At 35.4% G+C, this 12,511-nt stretch overlaps 1 protein-coding gene and 1 long non-coding RNA gene across 6 annotated transcripts in view; one reads left to right on the top strand and one right to left on the bottom strand.

The window, feature by feature from the left end:
• Positions 1–2,699: 2,699 nt before the first annotated feature.
• Positions 2,700–11,698, bottom strand: LOC132154594 (uncharacterized). Its single transcript, XR_009437173.1, has 4 exons — positions 11,545–11,698; positions 4,334–4,409; positions 4,122–4,176; positions 2,700–3,276 (listed from the first exon to the last, which is right to left on the bottom strand). It is a non-coding gene; the product is annotated as an uncharacterized LOC132154594 (long non-coding RNA).
• Positions 11,639–12,511, top strand: part of LOC132154592 (protein EFR3 homolog A-like) — a 31,578-nt gene continuing 30,705 nt past the window's right edge. For all 5 annotated transcript variants that reach the window (XR_009437172.1, XM_059563218.1, XM_059563217.1 and 2 more), the window contains exons 1-2: positions 11,639–11,736; positions 11,908–12,011. Coding sequence is in view for 4 of the 5 variants with exons in the window: in XM_059563218.1 (XP_059419201.1) it covers positions 12,002–12,011 (10 nt within the window). In the remaining variant the exon portion in view is untranslated. The remainder of the gene's footprint in view (positions 11,737–11,907; positions 12,012–12,511) is intronic.

Here is a 12,511-nt window from a genome sequence, read left to right as displayed (position 1 = left end):
GAGGTGCTTCCAGAAGTCATAGATCCTCTTCTGACTATTATGAATTCCTCATTGTCATTAGGATATGTACCCAAAACCTTCAAACTGGCTGTTATTAAGCCTTTCATCAAAAAACCACAACTTGACCCCAAAGAACTAGTTAATTATAGACCAATCTCGAATCTCCCTTTTCTGTCCAAGATACTAGAAAAGGTGGTATCCTCACAATTATATTCCTTCTTAGAGAAAAATGGTATATGTGAGGATTTCCAGTCAGGATTTAGACCGTATCATAGTACTGAGACTGCTCTCCTTAGAGTTACAAATGATCTGCTTTTATCATCTTATCGTGGGTGTATCTCTCTGTTAGTTTTATTGGATCTTAGTGCTGCGTTTGACAAAATTGACCACAACATTCTTTTGTGTAGACTTGAACACTTTTTTATGTCAATCACAAGTGCAGTATGGAGTACCTCAAGGCTCAGTACTAGGGCCGCTACTCTTCACGCTTTATATGTTACCCTTGGGAGATATCATCAGGAAACATGGTGTTAGCTTTCACTGTTATGCTGATGATACTCAGCTCTATATTTCTTCACGGCCCGGTGAAACACACCAATTTGAAAAACTAATGGAATGCATAGTCGATATAAAAAACTGGATGACGAGTAATTTCTTACTGCTAAATTCTGAAAAAACAGAGGTGTTAATTATAGGACCTAAAAACTCTGCTTGTAATAACCTAGAACACTGTCTAAGACTTGATGGTTGCTCTGTCAATTCTTCGTCATCAGTTAGGAACCTAAGTGTGCTATTTGATTGCAATCTTTCCTTAGAAAGCCACGTTTCTAGCATTTGTAAAACTGCATTTTTCCATCTCAGAAATATATCTAAATTACGGCCTATGCTTTCAATGTCAAATGCAGAAATGCTAATCCATGCATTTATGACCTCAAAGTTAGATTATTGTAATGCTTTATTGGGTGGTTGTTCTGCACGCTTAGTAAACAAACTACAGCTAGTCCAAAATGCAGCAGCAAGAGTTCTTACTAGAACCAGGAAGTATGACCATATTAGCCCGGTCCTGTCAACACTGCACTGGCTCCCTATCAAACATCGTATAGATTTTAAAATATTGCTTATTACTTATAAAGCCCTGAATGGTTTAGCACCTCAGTATTTGAATGAGCTCATTTTACATTATAATCTTCTACGTCTGCTACGTTCTCAAAACTCAGGCAATTTGATAATACCTAGAATATCAAAATCAACTGCGGGCGGCAGATCCTTTTCCTATTTGGCGCCTAAACTCTGGAATAACCTACCTAACATTGTTCGGGAGGCAGACACACTCTTGCAGTTTAAATCTAGATTAAAGACCCATCTCTTTAACCTGGCTTACACATAACATACTAATATGCTTTTAATATCCAAATCCGTTAAAAGATTTTTAGGCTGCATTAATTAAGTAAACCGGAACCGGGAACACCCTATGTACTTGCTACATCATTAGAAGAATGGCATCTACGCTAATATTTGTCTGTTTCTCTCTTATTCCGAGGTCACAGTAGCCACCAGATCCAGTCTGTATCCAGATCAGAGGGTCACTGCAGTCACCCGGATCCAGTAGGTATCCAGACCAGATGGTGGATCAGCACCTAGAAAGGACCTCTACTGCCCTGAAAGACAGCGGAGACCAGGACAACTAGAGCCCCAGATACAGATCCCCTGTAAAGACCTGGTCTCAGAGGACCAACAGGGCAAGACCACAGGAAACAGATGATTCTTCTGCACAATCTGACTTTGCTGCAGCCTGGAATTGAACTACTGGTTTCGTCTGGTCAGAGGAGAACTGGCCCCCCAACTGAGCCTGGTTTCTCCCAAGGTTTTTTTCTCCATTCTGTCACCGATGGAGTTTCGGTTCCTTGCCGCTGTCGCCTCTGGCTTGCTTAGTTGGGATCACTTCATCTACAGCGATATCGTTGGCTTGATTGCAAATAAATGCACAGACACTATTTAAACTGAACAGAGATGACATCACTGAATTCAATGATGAACTGCCTTTAACTATCATTTTGCATTATTGACACACTGTTTTCCTAATGAATGTTGTTCAGTTGCTTTGACGCAATGTATTTTGTTTAAAGCGCTATATAAATAAAGGTGACTTGACTTGACTCATAAGACCAGGTGCCTGTTAGGTGCTTAATTTGTGTTTTTCATGGTCAGGGTGTTTAAAATTAAAAGCCATGGTCATAGTTTAATTCACTCTCCTTAATGTCATTGTGTCTCTCTGGTTACACACATACACACAAAACCCAACAATGCAGCTTACCTTTTCAAAAACCTTTATGAACTTGTTTAGTGAAGACCTTCATGTCTCTACACCAAACAACACATGACAGCAGAAGGCAGTAGAGAGTAGTCATCCAAATAACACACACACACACACACACACACACACACACACACACTGAAGACTGTTGTATTGAATGCTAAAAATTCAGCGTTGCCATAACAGGAATAAATAAAAATTTTAAATATATAAAAAAAAAGTTATTTTCAATAACATCAATATTTCAAAATATCAAATAAATGCAGGCATTTGTAAACTAAAAGTCTTACCAACCCCACACTTTTTGACAAATTTTTCTCAATATTAATTCATTTTACTACAATGGCATCTAACTGTAGTCAAAATTACCTTAAAATCACACCAACTATGTAATCATTGTCTGTGCTATGCTCACTTCTAGTGTATTTTTTGATTCAACCCTTTTTTCTACAAAACAAAAAAACATTAGTGCCTTAGTAATTACTTTGTCATTGTATTTTTCTCATCATATTTGTGCCAACAATATGTTTTTAATGCAATAATTTAATTATAATCATTATTTGCCATGTCTCACCTTCAATATTGACAAAAAAAGGGAAAACATTTGTCAGATTTTCATTGACAAGTCATACAATCTTAAAAGTAAAACAACATTTGAATGTGATTAATTTGTTCCTTTGATTTCCAACAAGGTTAAAGGTCACAAAATAAATGAGAAACTAAGAGAAAGACAGAGATAGAAACTGTTAAAACTAAAGTTCCCATAATTCCACAAAAATTTCTGCTTACATGCTGTCTTGTGCAGGCTTGCATGTGTTTGTTTGTGTGTCATGACTGTATGTGTGTTGGATTCAGCCACCTGTCAGCCCTTTCTTCTGTTGATGTTTTAGGTTCCAGAACTGTGGAAGTGATCCATAAAATTCAGCCCAAGAGTTCAGTGCTGTTCATACATGCTGCCATTACTATGAGAGACGTGAAGAAGTAGGAAGAAGCAAGCAGAATATCACAGCAAACAACAAATCACAGACTATAATTAAGTACACATATCTGCCAGTTTCTGTCTCTCTCGTCTGCTTTATAATTAAGTTTCTCTTTCTCTTGTTATAGCTTCACTTCCATGCCAACTTTCTTTCATTTAGCCTTTTCACTTTTATTTTGAATTTCCCTTTGCAGCCAACATTCTGTGTGTGAGAGAGAAAGAGACAGTGCCAGTGCTTCACAGCACGAGAGGGTACACGTAACACAACTATAAATAATGAAAACCCTCCATATCAAATCTATTCCGTTCAGGATTAATTTATTTGATCAAAAATAAAGTCAAAACATGTGAACTATTCTTTTTAATTTAAAATAACTTAATATTATTAAGCTTTTTATAACTTTTCAGTGACAGACGATCATTCAGAAATCATTCTAATTTGCAAATAAAGAAACGTTCCTTATTATCATAAATGCTGAAAACAGCATTCTGCTTAGTAATTTTCTTAAAACAGATCATTTTTAAGAGTCTTTGATGAATAGAAAGTAAAAAAAAAACAGCATTTATTATTTGAAAGATTTTTTGGGTGACAATATAATTATTTTAACTTCTGATCAATTTAATGCATTCTTGCTGAATAAAAGCATTTACTTATTTCTCTCTCTCAGAATAAATAAATACATTTAAAAAATGAACTGACCCCAAACTTTTTAATAGTGTATTGACATGTTATATACTTACACACACAATACAGAACTAATTTTTTTTTTATATTTAAACGTATGTTTACTCTATATGAAAAATCTGTTTAATATTATGTGAACTCACATGCTTTGTATGCAGCTCTGCTTCTGCAATGACTTTGTCTTTTGATTGATGGTATCTAGGCTGTGAGTGTGAGAAAAATGTTCTCAAAAGCCAAATAACCATTTATACATTGTTTTAGAGTACTTTTGTAATACAGCAGTTACAGGAAATTTTACACTAATTTAATAAAAGTTATGTAATAATAGCAAATAAATCTGAAAAAGAAGTGTTACCATTGATATATTAGGAAACGTGTCCATCCTTCAGTGTCCATGTCAAGGGTCACCATTTCTGTTCCAAACAGGTCAACTACTGCATTCAGCTAAAATAGTTTGGGAAACCTATTTTGGGAAAGATCATTTTTTAAATTTGGATTGATGAAATTACATACTGCAGTTTTAAATAAAGGGATGAACAAATATAGGGTCAAGTGTGTCACATTCATAAACACATACACGTAGCCAATTTCCCTCACATGTAATGCCTTTGAGACTTCACAGAAACTTGATAACACACAATTGAATTTTCAACAGTTTATTTAAGGTGAAAAAGTAAAATGAGCATTCAAGTTCAAACATTTGAGCAGATTTTATTCAAATGCTGATTTCACAAAACCTACACAGTTGTTTCCTTTTTAATTATATTCAAAATCTATTTTATTGCCATGAAATATGACTGACAGTTGCACAAGTTCATTAATAATGCTTTAACCATTATGAAAACCACATCTCATTCTCAGAGCTTTGAGACATTTTATACAGATTGAATGTTAAATCCCTCACTTTTCACACTGCAGATGCTAATTCCTTTTTTAATCACTTCAAGTTAATTGCACACAGTTTTAGATCAACCAAAATAGAACAGTTATCTTTACAGAAGCGCACAATTCTGTGATTTTGTATTCATGGCTTGAAACCACATTACAAAAACAAAACAAAACTCCAGATTCATTTCACATAAGAAACAAAAGTTTTATCAGTGATATAGGCCTAATATCTCAAGAAACTTTTTTTTGAAGGAGTTTCAGTCATGTGTTGTTAATATACTGCATTTAACAGCTCACCACTTTCCCAGACAAACTAATATTAAACTAATGTTGTCAGTGTTGTTTAAATCTTCTAAAGTGTGTACACACTGTACAATTTATATTAGTTCTTGCTGCTTGTCAGACTGTACGAACATGTTTGTGACACGACAAGACAAGAAAATATGTGGGGAAAAAGATGTGTGAGGAGCAAGTGGTTTGTTGTTGTCACACTAATCGTGTCATAATTTACTCACCCTCAAGTTGTTCCAAGTTGTTTCTTTCTTGTGGAAAAAATACTATGGAAGTCAAAGGCTACCAGCAACTGTTTAGTTACCAACATTCAATAAAATAAAATAAATTCTTACAGATTTGGAACAACTTGCGGCTAAGTAAATAATGACAAAATTATAATTTTTGGTCAACTATCCCATTAATGGTTCTTGATCTGATAGTTGTAAATTGTTTTGTGCCTCAAAACTTCTTAGACTGGCAAAATGTCATCATAAAATTTGAACACATTGGTCATTAATAAACTGTTGGTAAACATGTCAAACTAGCGATTGAAGACTACAGATTTTGAATCAAAGGAATCTTTTAGGATTCATGCAATTTTTTCTCAGACAGCCAAATCATGGAATCAACATGAAACCTCACCTGCATTTACTTCAGCAATGAGGAACAAACATGATATTCAGTGAGTTTAAAAATGTTTTGACATTAAAAATGATAGATTACGAATGCAAACATTCTGTTTGCAGCACTCACCAAAGAATTACACCAAAAATACAAAGAACATAGTAAATGCAACTACTGTTCATTTCGATTTCCTGCTGACTTACAAAGAATAATCATGGCAAATAAAAGGACAAAATGTCAGAATTAACTTTTACTGTTGTACCAAGAGTGCATGCACACTGTATATATCCTGCCTTCATAAATACTTACAAGCGTTACAAGGATGTCGGAAAATAATATCTGTAGGAATCAGCTGACCAATAGAAATTTCAGAATGGCAAGTCGAGCTCTGAGAAATCCAATTCACTGTTCCTTTTTGCTTTCAAACTGACCCTGCATCTTTACACATATTCCAATCCAATAAACTGACACTCAGTTATAGATTTGACCTTGCTATCTTCCTTCATCTCAGAAAAGATCTGTGATTTCAACTCTGACGCATCCAACCAGTGCCATCTCATCACCCTAGAGCTTTACCTCGAATGAGCTCATCCTCTCCCACGAATCTGGACTACAGTCATATTTCTACTGAGTTTACAAGGCCCATTAACTCATCCTTAATGACTAGTGTTTTCTGACAAGTTCTGTCTGTCCTGCATTATGATCTTGATGTTATTTCTAGTTCTGAGGGGTTCTAAATTCAGCAGCTGACTTGATTTTTTGCTACCTGTTTAGCTGCTGCCACATTATATATGTACTTTCTGTTAAGCCTCCCGAGAAAGCATCAGCTAAGTAAATACACCTAAACAGGCTAGTGTAGTATCCTATTTTTAATATGAAAGCAGTGGTAATGCAGTTTAATATGAGCATGACAATAAGCACATGTTGCACACAACTGACTTTAAATTTGACGTATCTAGCAAGTCAATTCAATTTTTAGCCGGCAACATTTCAGTTTCTTTAATGATCCTCTGACAGAGTGATCTGCTCTCACAGATCCATAATAATGGGCGCTTTTTTTTCGACATTTTACAAGATAATCATTTGCAATCATTGTCATTTTGAAGTTCAACATTTGAGTCTTTTTTTAGGAGTTTTTTCTTTCTTTCTTCTATCTTGTCAGGGGTTTGAGAGAATATTTAAAAGTCTCTCAATTGCAAATATATGTGTGTGTTTATTATGCAATCTATCCATACATCTGTTCTGACGAAATACACTGAACAGACATTGCACCCAAATGCTAGTTGGTGAAAAATGTCAAACTCCCAACTCTAAATCAAACTGTCTATTGCTCTCTCGCACAAACAGTTGTTCTATGGGTCAATACTGATCTGAAGCTCAGTGTGAAGCTCGTGGTGGAAAACTGGAAATCCTTAAAGGTGGACATGTTATGTAAAAAATGGGTGAGCCATATTTAGGTTTAAGCATTTTCTGTATAGGTATGAAATTAAAAATTAAATCAGCATGTTTTAAAGATTTATATATAGAAAAAGCACAATGCTGGAACGGGAAAAACAACAATGTTGCACCTTGTTGGATGGAAAACAACATATATACCCTATTGAAAAATAAAAATAAAAAAGTGAAGTGACATTCAGCCAAGTATGGTGACCCATACTCAGAATTTGTGCTCTGCGTTTAACCCATCCAAAGTGCACACACACAGAGCAGTGAACACACACACACACTGTGAACACACACCCGGAGCAGTGGGCAGCCATTTATGCTGCGGCGCCCGGGGAGCAGTTGGGGGTTCGATGCCTTGCTCAAGGGCACCTAAGTCATGTTATTGAAGGTGGAGAGAGAACTGTACATGCACTCCCCCCACCCACAATTCCTGCCGGCCCGGGACTCGAACTCACAACCTTTCGATTGGGAGTCCGACTCTCTAACCATTAGGCCACGACTTCCCCACTGTATACTTTAGTATACTTTTAGTATACTAAACTGGTAGTTCACCCAAAAAGGAAAATTATGTCATTAATGACTAATTAATGACTCACCCTCATGTCGTTCCAAACCGTAAGACCTCCAGTCATCTTCGGAACACATTTTAAGATATTTTAGATTTAGAGCTTTCTGTCCCTCCATAGCCTACTCCGTCTACAGCGCGTATTAACGGATTCCAGTTGCACGAGGTTGTGGTCCGTCAGTGCGTTTTAAGCAGCGGTGCGTCTGCAGCAGTGCAGCGATTGTTAACGTACTGAGTCTATTTTTGCTGTGCTGCAAGCGCTGAATTAAAGTGAAAGCGCATTGTTCACGGGAAAAATTAACATGGATTGACATGGAAACGCAGTCATTTCACAATAAATGTATACTAATTAAAGTCTACTGTGTTTCACACGCAACACATGTTTCTGTTTCTGCCTGTGGTGTTTTAATTTTAAATATTTTAACAAGAGAAGCAGGCTAATTATTGTGTTTAAATGTTTTGCCGCTTGCTTGAGCAGCTTATTATACAAACCTAGAAGTAAAATGCATGAATAATGCGTTGTATATATTTTTTTACCGATATCTTTACGTTCCTGGGCCTGGGAACATTTCAGTTGCATTTGGTGTCTATGCAGGGTCAGAAAGCTCTCAGATTTCATCAAAAATATCTTAATTTTTGTAACAAACATTAGGGAAGGTCTTGCGGGACATAAGAGTGAGGGTACTAGGGTATTGTGTCACATAAAATGAATTGCCACACTTAAAAAAACTATAATAATATTTGTTTTATTTAAAACTAAAATATATTTTTTCATCCTTTTTTTAAATTCAGCTTTTAATCCTCAAGACAATTTCAAGACAAAGCATTTCCTCAAGACATTTCTTCCCTAGACAACAAAAATGGTATTCTGTGTAAGTAGGTGCAATATTTCCAAGTTTTCTGAAGCCATATAACAGAACAGACCAAATTTTGTTTTTATAAACTGGAAATGAAAACAATGTTCTTTCCTTGCCACTGTCATATCCATAATATTCTCAACATTCTTCATAATATCTACTTTTGTTTTCCACATATATGCAAGAAATAACATGCAAGTTGCCAAATCAAATAGTAATATAGTAAAATGTACATGTCCAACTCTTTTAATATTAATTTCCACACTGGAAGTCCTGATGTAAATTTTATAAATGTCTTCAGATGGATTAAGAGAGTAATGTGCAAGAGTGCGTGTGGTTTTGTCTGTGTCTGTAAGGAGTTGAAAAATAATATACTGTATCCATTAACTTAATTGTAAACAAATATTTAAGGTTCAAATGTATATTTGCCAAAAGAAAAGTGCATATTTTAGATGCAATCACTGCAATACACGTTTGCATGCAATATTCAAATAACTACGGCACTTTACTGAATGACTGGAAATACCTGCTGCCATTTGTGCACACAAACAAACACAACTAAACCATTACTCAATCAATCAAACTGCCCAAACTTTCATGCTTCATTACCACCAATATCAATGAGGCAGAAAACAGTGTGTGTTTGTGTGTCCCCACAGGAAAAAAAAATCACAACACACAGATTTGATGGAGATTACTGAAGAAATAGGATTATTTGGCCACCATTTCAGTAATTATTATGCAAATGTTTGCATCTGTAGGTGCCAGCGTAGTTTCAAACCAGTTTGTGCTGTTTCCCTTAGTACACTGTGTTAAACATTCAAGCCATAATACAATGTAAACACACCTAGTTGTAAAGAATTTTAAGTATGCATGAGAATGTGAGTGATTGAGTGTGTGTGTTTTCAGTGTTTTAACAGATGCTTGGATAAAATGGAGCTTAATCACATAATTCCAGTAAAGCAAAGATTTTATCTTAATACTGTGTATTCTCTCTCTCTCTCTTTCTCTCTCTCTCTCACACACACACATGCTCAGGTCTTCAAAGCTTAGGCTATTTGACTGGATGGTTTCAGCTTATCCTAATATAATCCAGTTATACACATGAGGTCTGAAACAGGCACACATTACTGAGGTTTGTATTATAATACAGTATGACTACTGTAAATGACAATATTCTGCCAATAATGTGTTGTGATGAAGTGGCAGGTTTTTGTAACAACAAAGACATCAAAAGCCATTTAGAGTAAACCCCTTCAATTTATTAGTAATATCGAAATGAAACGTTTATGATTAGAAAAAGGATACAAAAGCCTAATAAAGGTGCTTCTTATGACTATATTCCAAGTTTTCTTAAATTATAGAATACCAAAATGTTATTCACTGATAATCTTTCCCTCCAGTGGACCATCAACCAGTGGTTGGGGCCAGATAATTAAGTACTGAAATTGAACTTGAGAAGCGAATCAGTCAAATTCATGAACAAATAAGTTAGAGCAGTTGTATGAACAAGATTAAATGCTTAATTGAAAAGATGGCAAATTTGAGGAAAAACAGTAAAAAAATTATAAATAAAATTAATTATTCAAAAATCAGTTTAAAAATGTGATTAAAATGAACAAATAAATAGTCCAGTATAGTACCGAGTAGAAAATAATAATGCAACATAAAACATTATATTTTACACGTATTTATAATATTTGTAAATTGGGTTTTTATTCATGAATATAGCAGCCATTTAAATTTTAGGATGGGGTGCCTTGCATGAGGATTATCAAAACTGGGGATCCATGATGATTATGATGCTTCTATGGTGCCTTTTAATTTTATTTTAATTTTTTTTTTTTTTTGCTGTTTACAAGGTCCAGTTCATTGTACTAGCATGGGAAAACAAAGCAACAGAATGTATCTTGTAAAGTACCATAGTAACATTCATTAAAGATTAAACAATATACATTATTTATTTTTATTGGTTGAACTACACCTTTAAGAAGAAATTAATGGTAAAAAAAATAATAATCTCACCACATGTAATAGATTTTTAATGACTTTTTTTTTTTTTTTAATAATGCCAAGGTACCAAAGATACAAATACAGATAATATCAACATCACGTGCAAAGAGGTGATACTACATGCAAAGCATCATTTACAGACATATGCAACAGTAAATAAATAATACAAAACAAAAACTTTAACAAAATAAATTAAAAATATTAAATAAATGAATCGTTTTACAAGCTTTGAGATTCTTGGAAGATGAAATAGTTTGAATATACTGTTGAGCCTCTTTTTCAAAAACAATATATAAAGGATTTTGACGATTGAATTTACTACGGTGAATGTGAAATTTTGGTATATTAAAGAAGCCAAACAGTACATCCTTAAAAAGCAGAGAGAAACCATGGAGCACACTGCGATTGACAACACTACAGAATTCAATCCAAAATTGCTGTGTGTGAGGACAATCCCAAAATATATGTACATCTGTTTCATTGGGGTCACCACAAAAACAACAGCTTGTATCGATGTCTGATTTAAATCTTTTCAAAAACACTTTAGTTGGGTAAAATCTGTGTAATAATTTGAATGAGATCTCTCTAACCTTGTTTGTTATTATGTATTTCGAAGACAGATTCCATACTTTTTTTTTTCTTTAATGACTTTTTATGCAGCAACATACACGCGCGCACACGTCACACGTCTCTCTCTCTCTCTCTCTCTCTCTCTCTCACACACACACACACACACACACACACACACAGTTCATTAACCTAAATCAAAAGCAACTGAGATTGCCCTGCTTATTAATTTTAGAAGCTGGATAGGAGAGCAGGTAATATTCACACAAACCTCCAGGGACTTGTTATTATAATACATTATAACAAAGTAATCAACTTCTTTCTTCTACCCACCTGTCTCACTCTGTGAATCCCCCTTCAGCGTGTGCTGTGTTTTTAGTTTTTTTTTTTCTTCAGTGCGCGCGCTCTGCTCTCTTCTTTTTTCTCACTGCCGCTCGACGATCACTTCCGTGTTGGCGAGTCCCGACGTCACGCGGAATGTGAAGCAGGAAACACGGATGTGTTGCGCTTAATCTGCATCTACAGGTATTCACACACAACTCGATTTCTTTACTTTATTAATTCTTAACAACACAAGACATCGTAGCGCCATTTTTGATCATATGTTTTTATAGCCGTCTGTTTTAAGCTCGTTGAACGGTTCTGATCGGATTCGCTTAATACGTGTTTGTGTGTATTTGTATGTGTGTGATCCAGACGTGCTCCGATCCATATGTTAAACCCAAACCCCCTTTCAAGCTGATCTAATCCAAACGCAGTGCCTCGGACGCGGACGGAATCGAGTGGAGGAATGCCTACCGGTAAGAACCCGAATCCTCTTTCCTCTGTCTTTAACTTAAGACGGTTTATGGTGCAAATATTGTACTGCAGTGTGTATGTGAGAATGAGTCAGTGTCATTAGCCTACTGGGGTTCTGCTGATATCAGCTCTTCCCTGCTGCTTCTTCATTACAAGAAAAGCACAAAAAGTGTGGTATTACATTGTTTTGTTATTCCTTCAAGTACCCTAAATAACTAGGTACATCATCCAGTAGTAACATGGTCAGTTCCTATGGTCATTGACTAAGCAGTCTGTTTTACCCATGATCCCATGGAGGGCAATGAGTCAGGTCAGACTTGAGGTGTTGGCACTGATGCCATAGACTTTGACAGCAGGTGACCCTGGCATGTGATTTAGTGTCAGCATAAAATCCCACTCTAAGATTGACAATTTATATAATGTATTTGGATGTTCCTGAAGAGCTTATGAAAGTCCTCTGCGGCCAAGAGACACTGTTGTGCTTCATTCTTCAGTGTTATTT

This window comes from Carassius carassius, chromosome 12 (assembly GCF_963082965.1).
Source record: "Carassius carassius chromosome 12, fCarCar2.1, whole genome shotgun sequence".
NCBI lineage: Eukaryota > Metazoa > Chordata > Actinopteri > Cypriniformes > Cyprinidae > Carassius > Carassius carassius.
The sequence above is the reverse complement of the archived record's forward strand: the minus strand, read 5'-3'. Positions and strand labels throughout refer to the sequence as shown.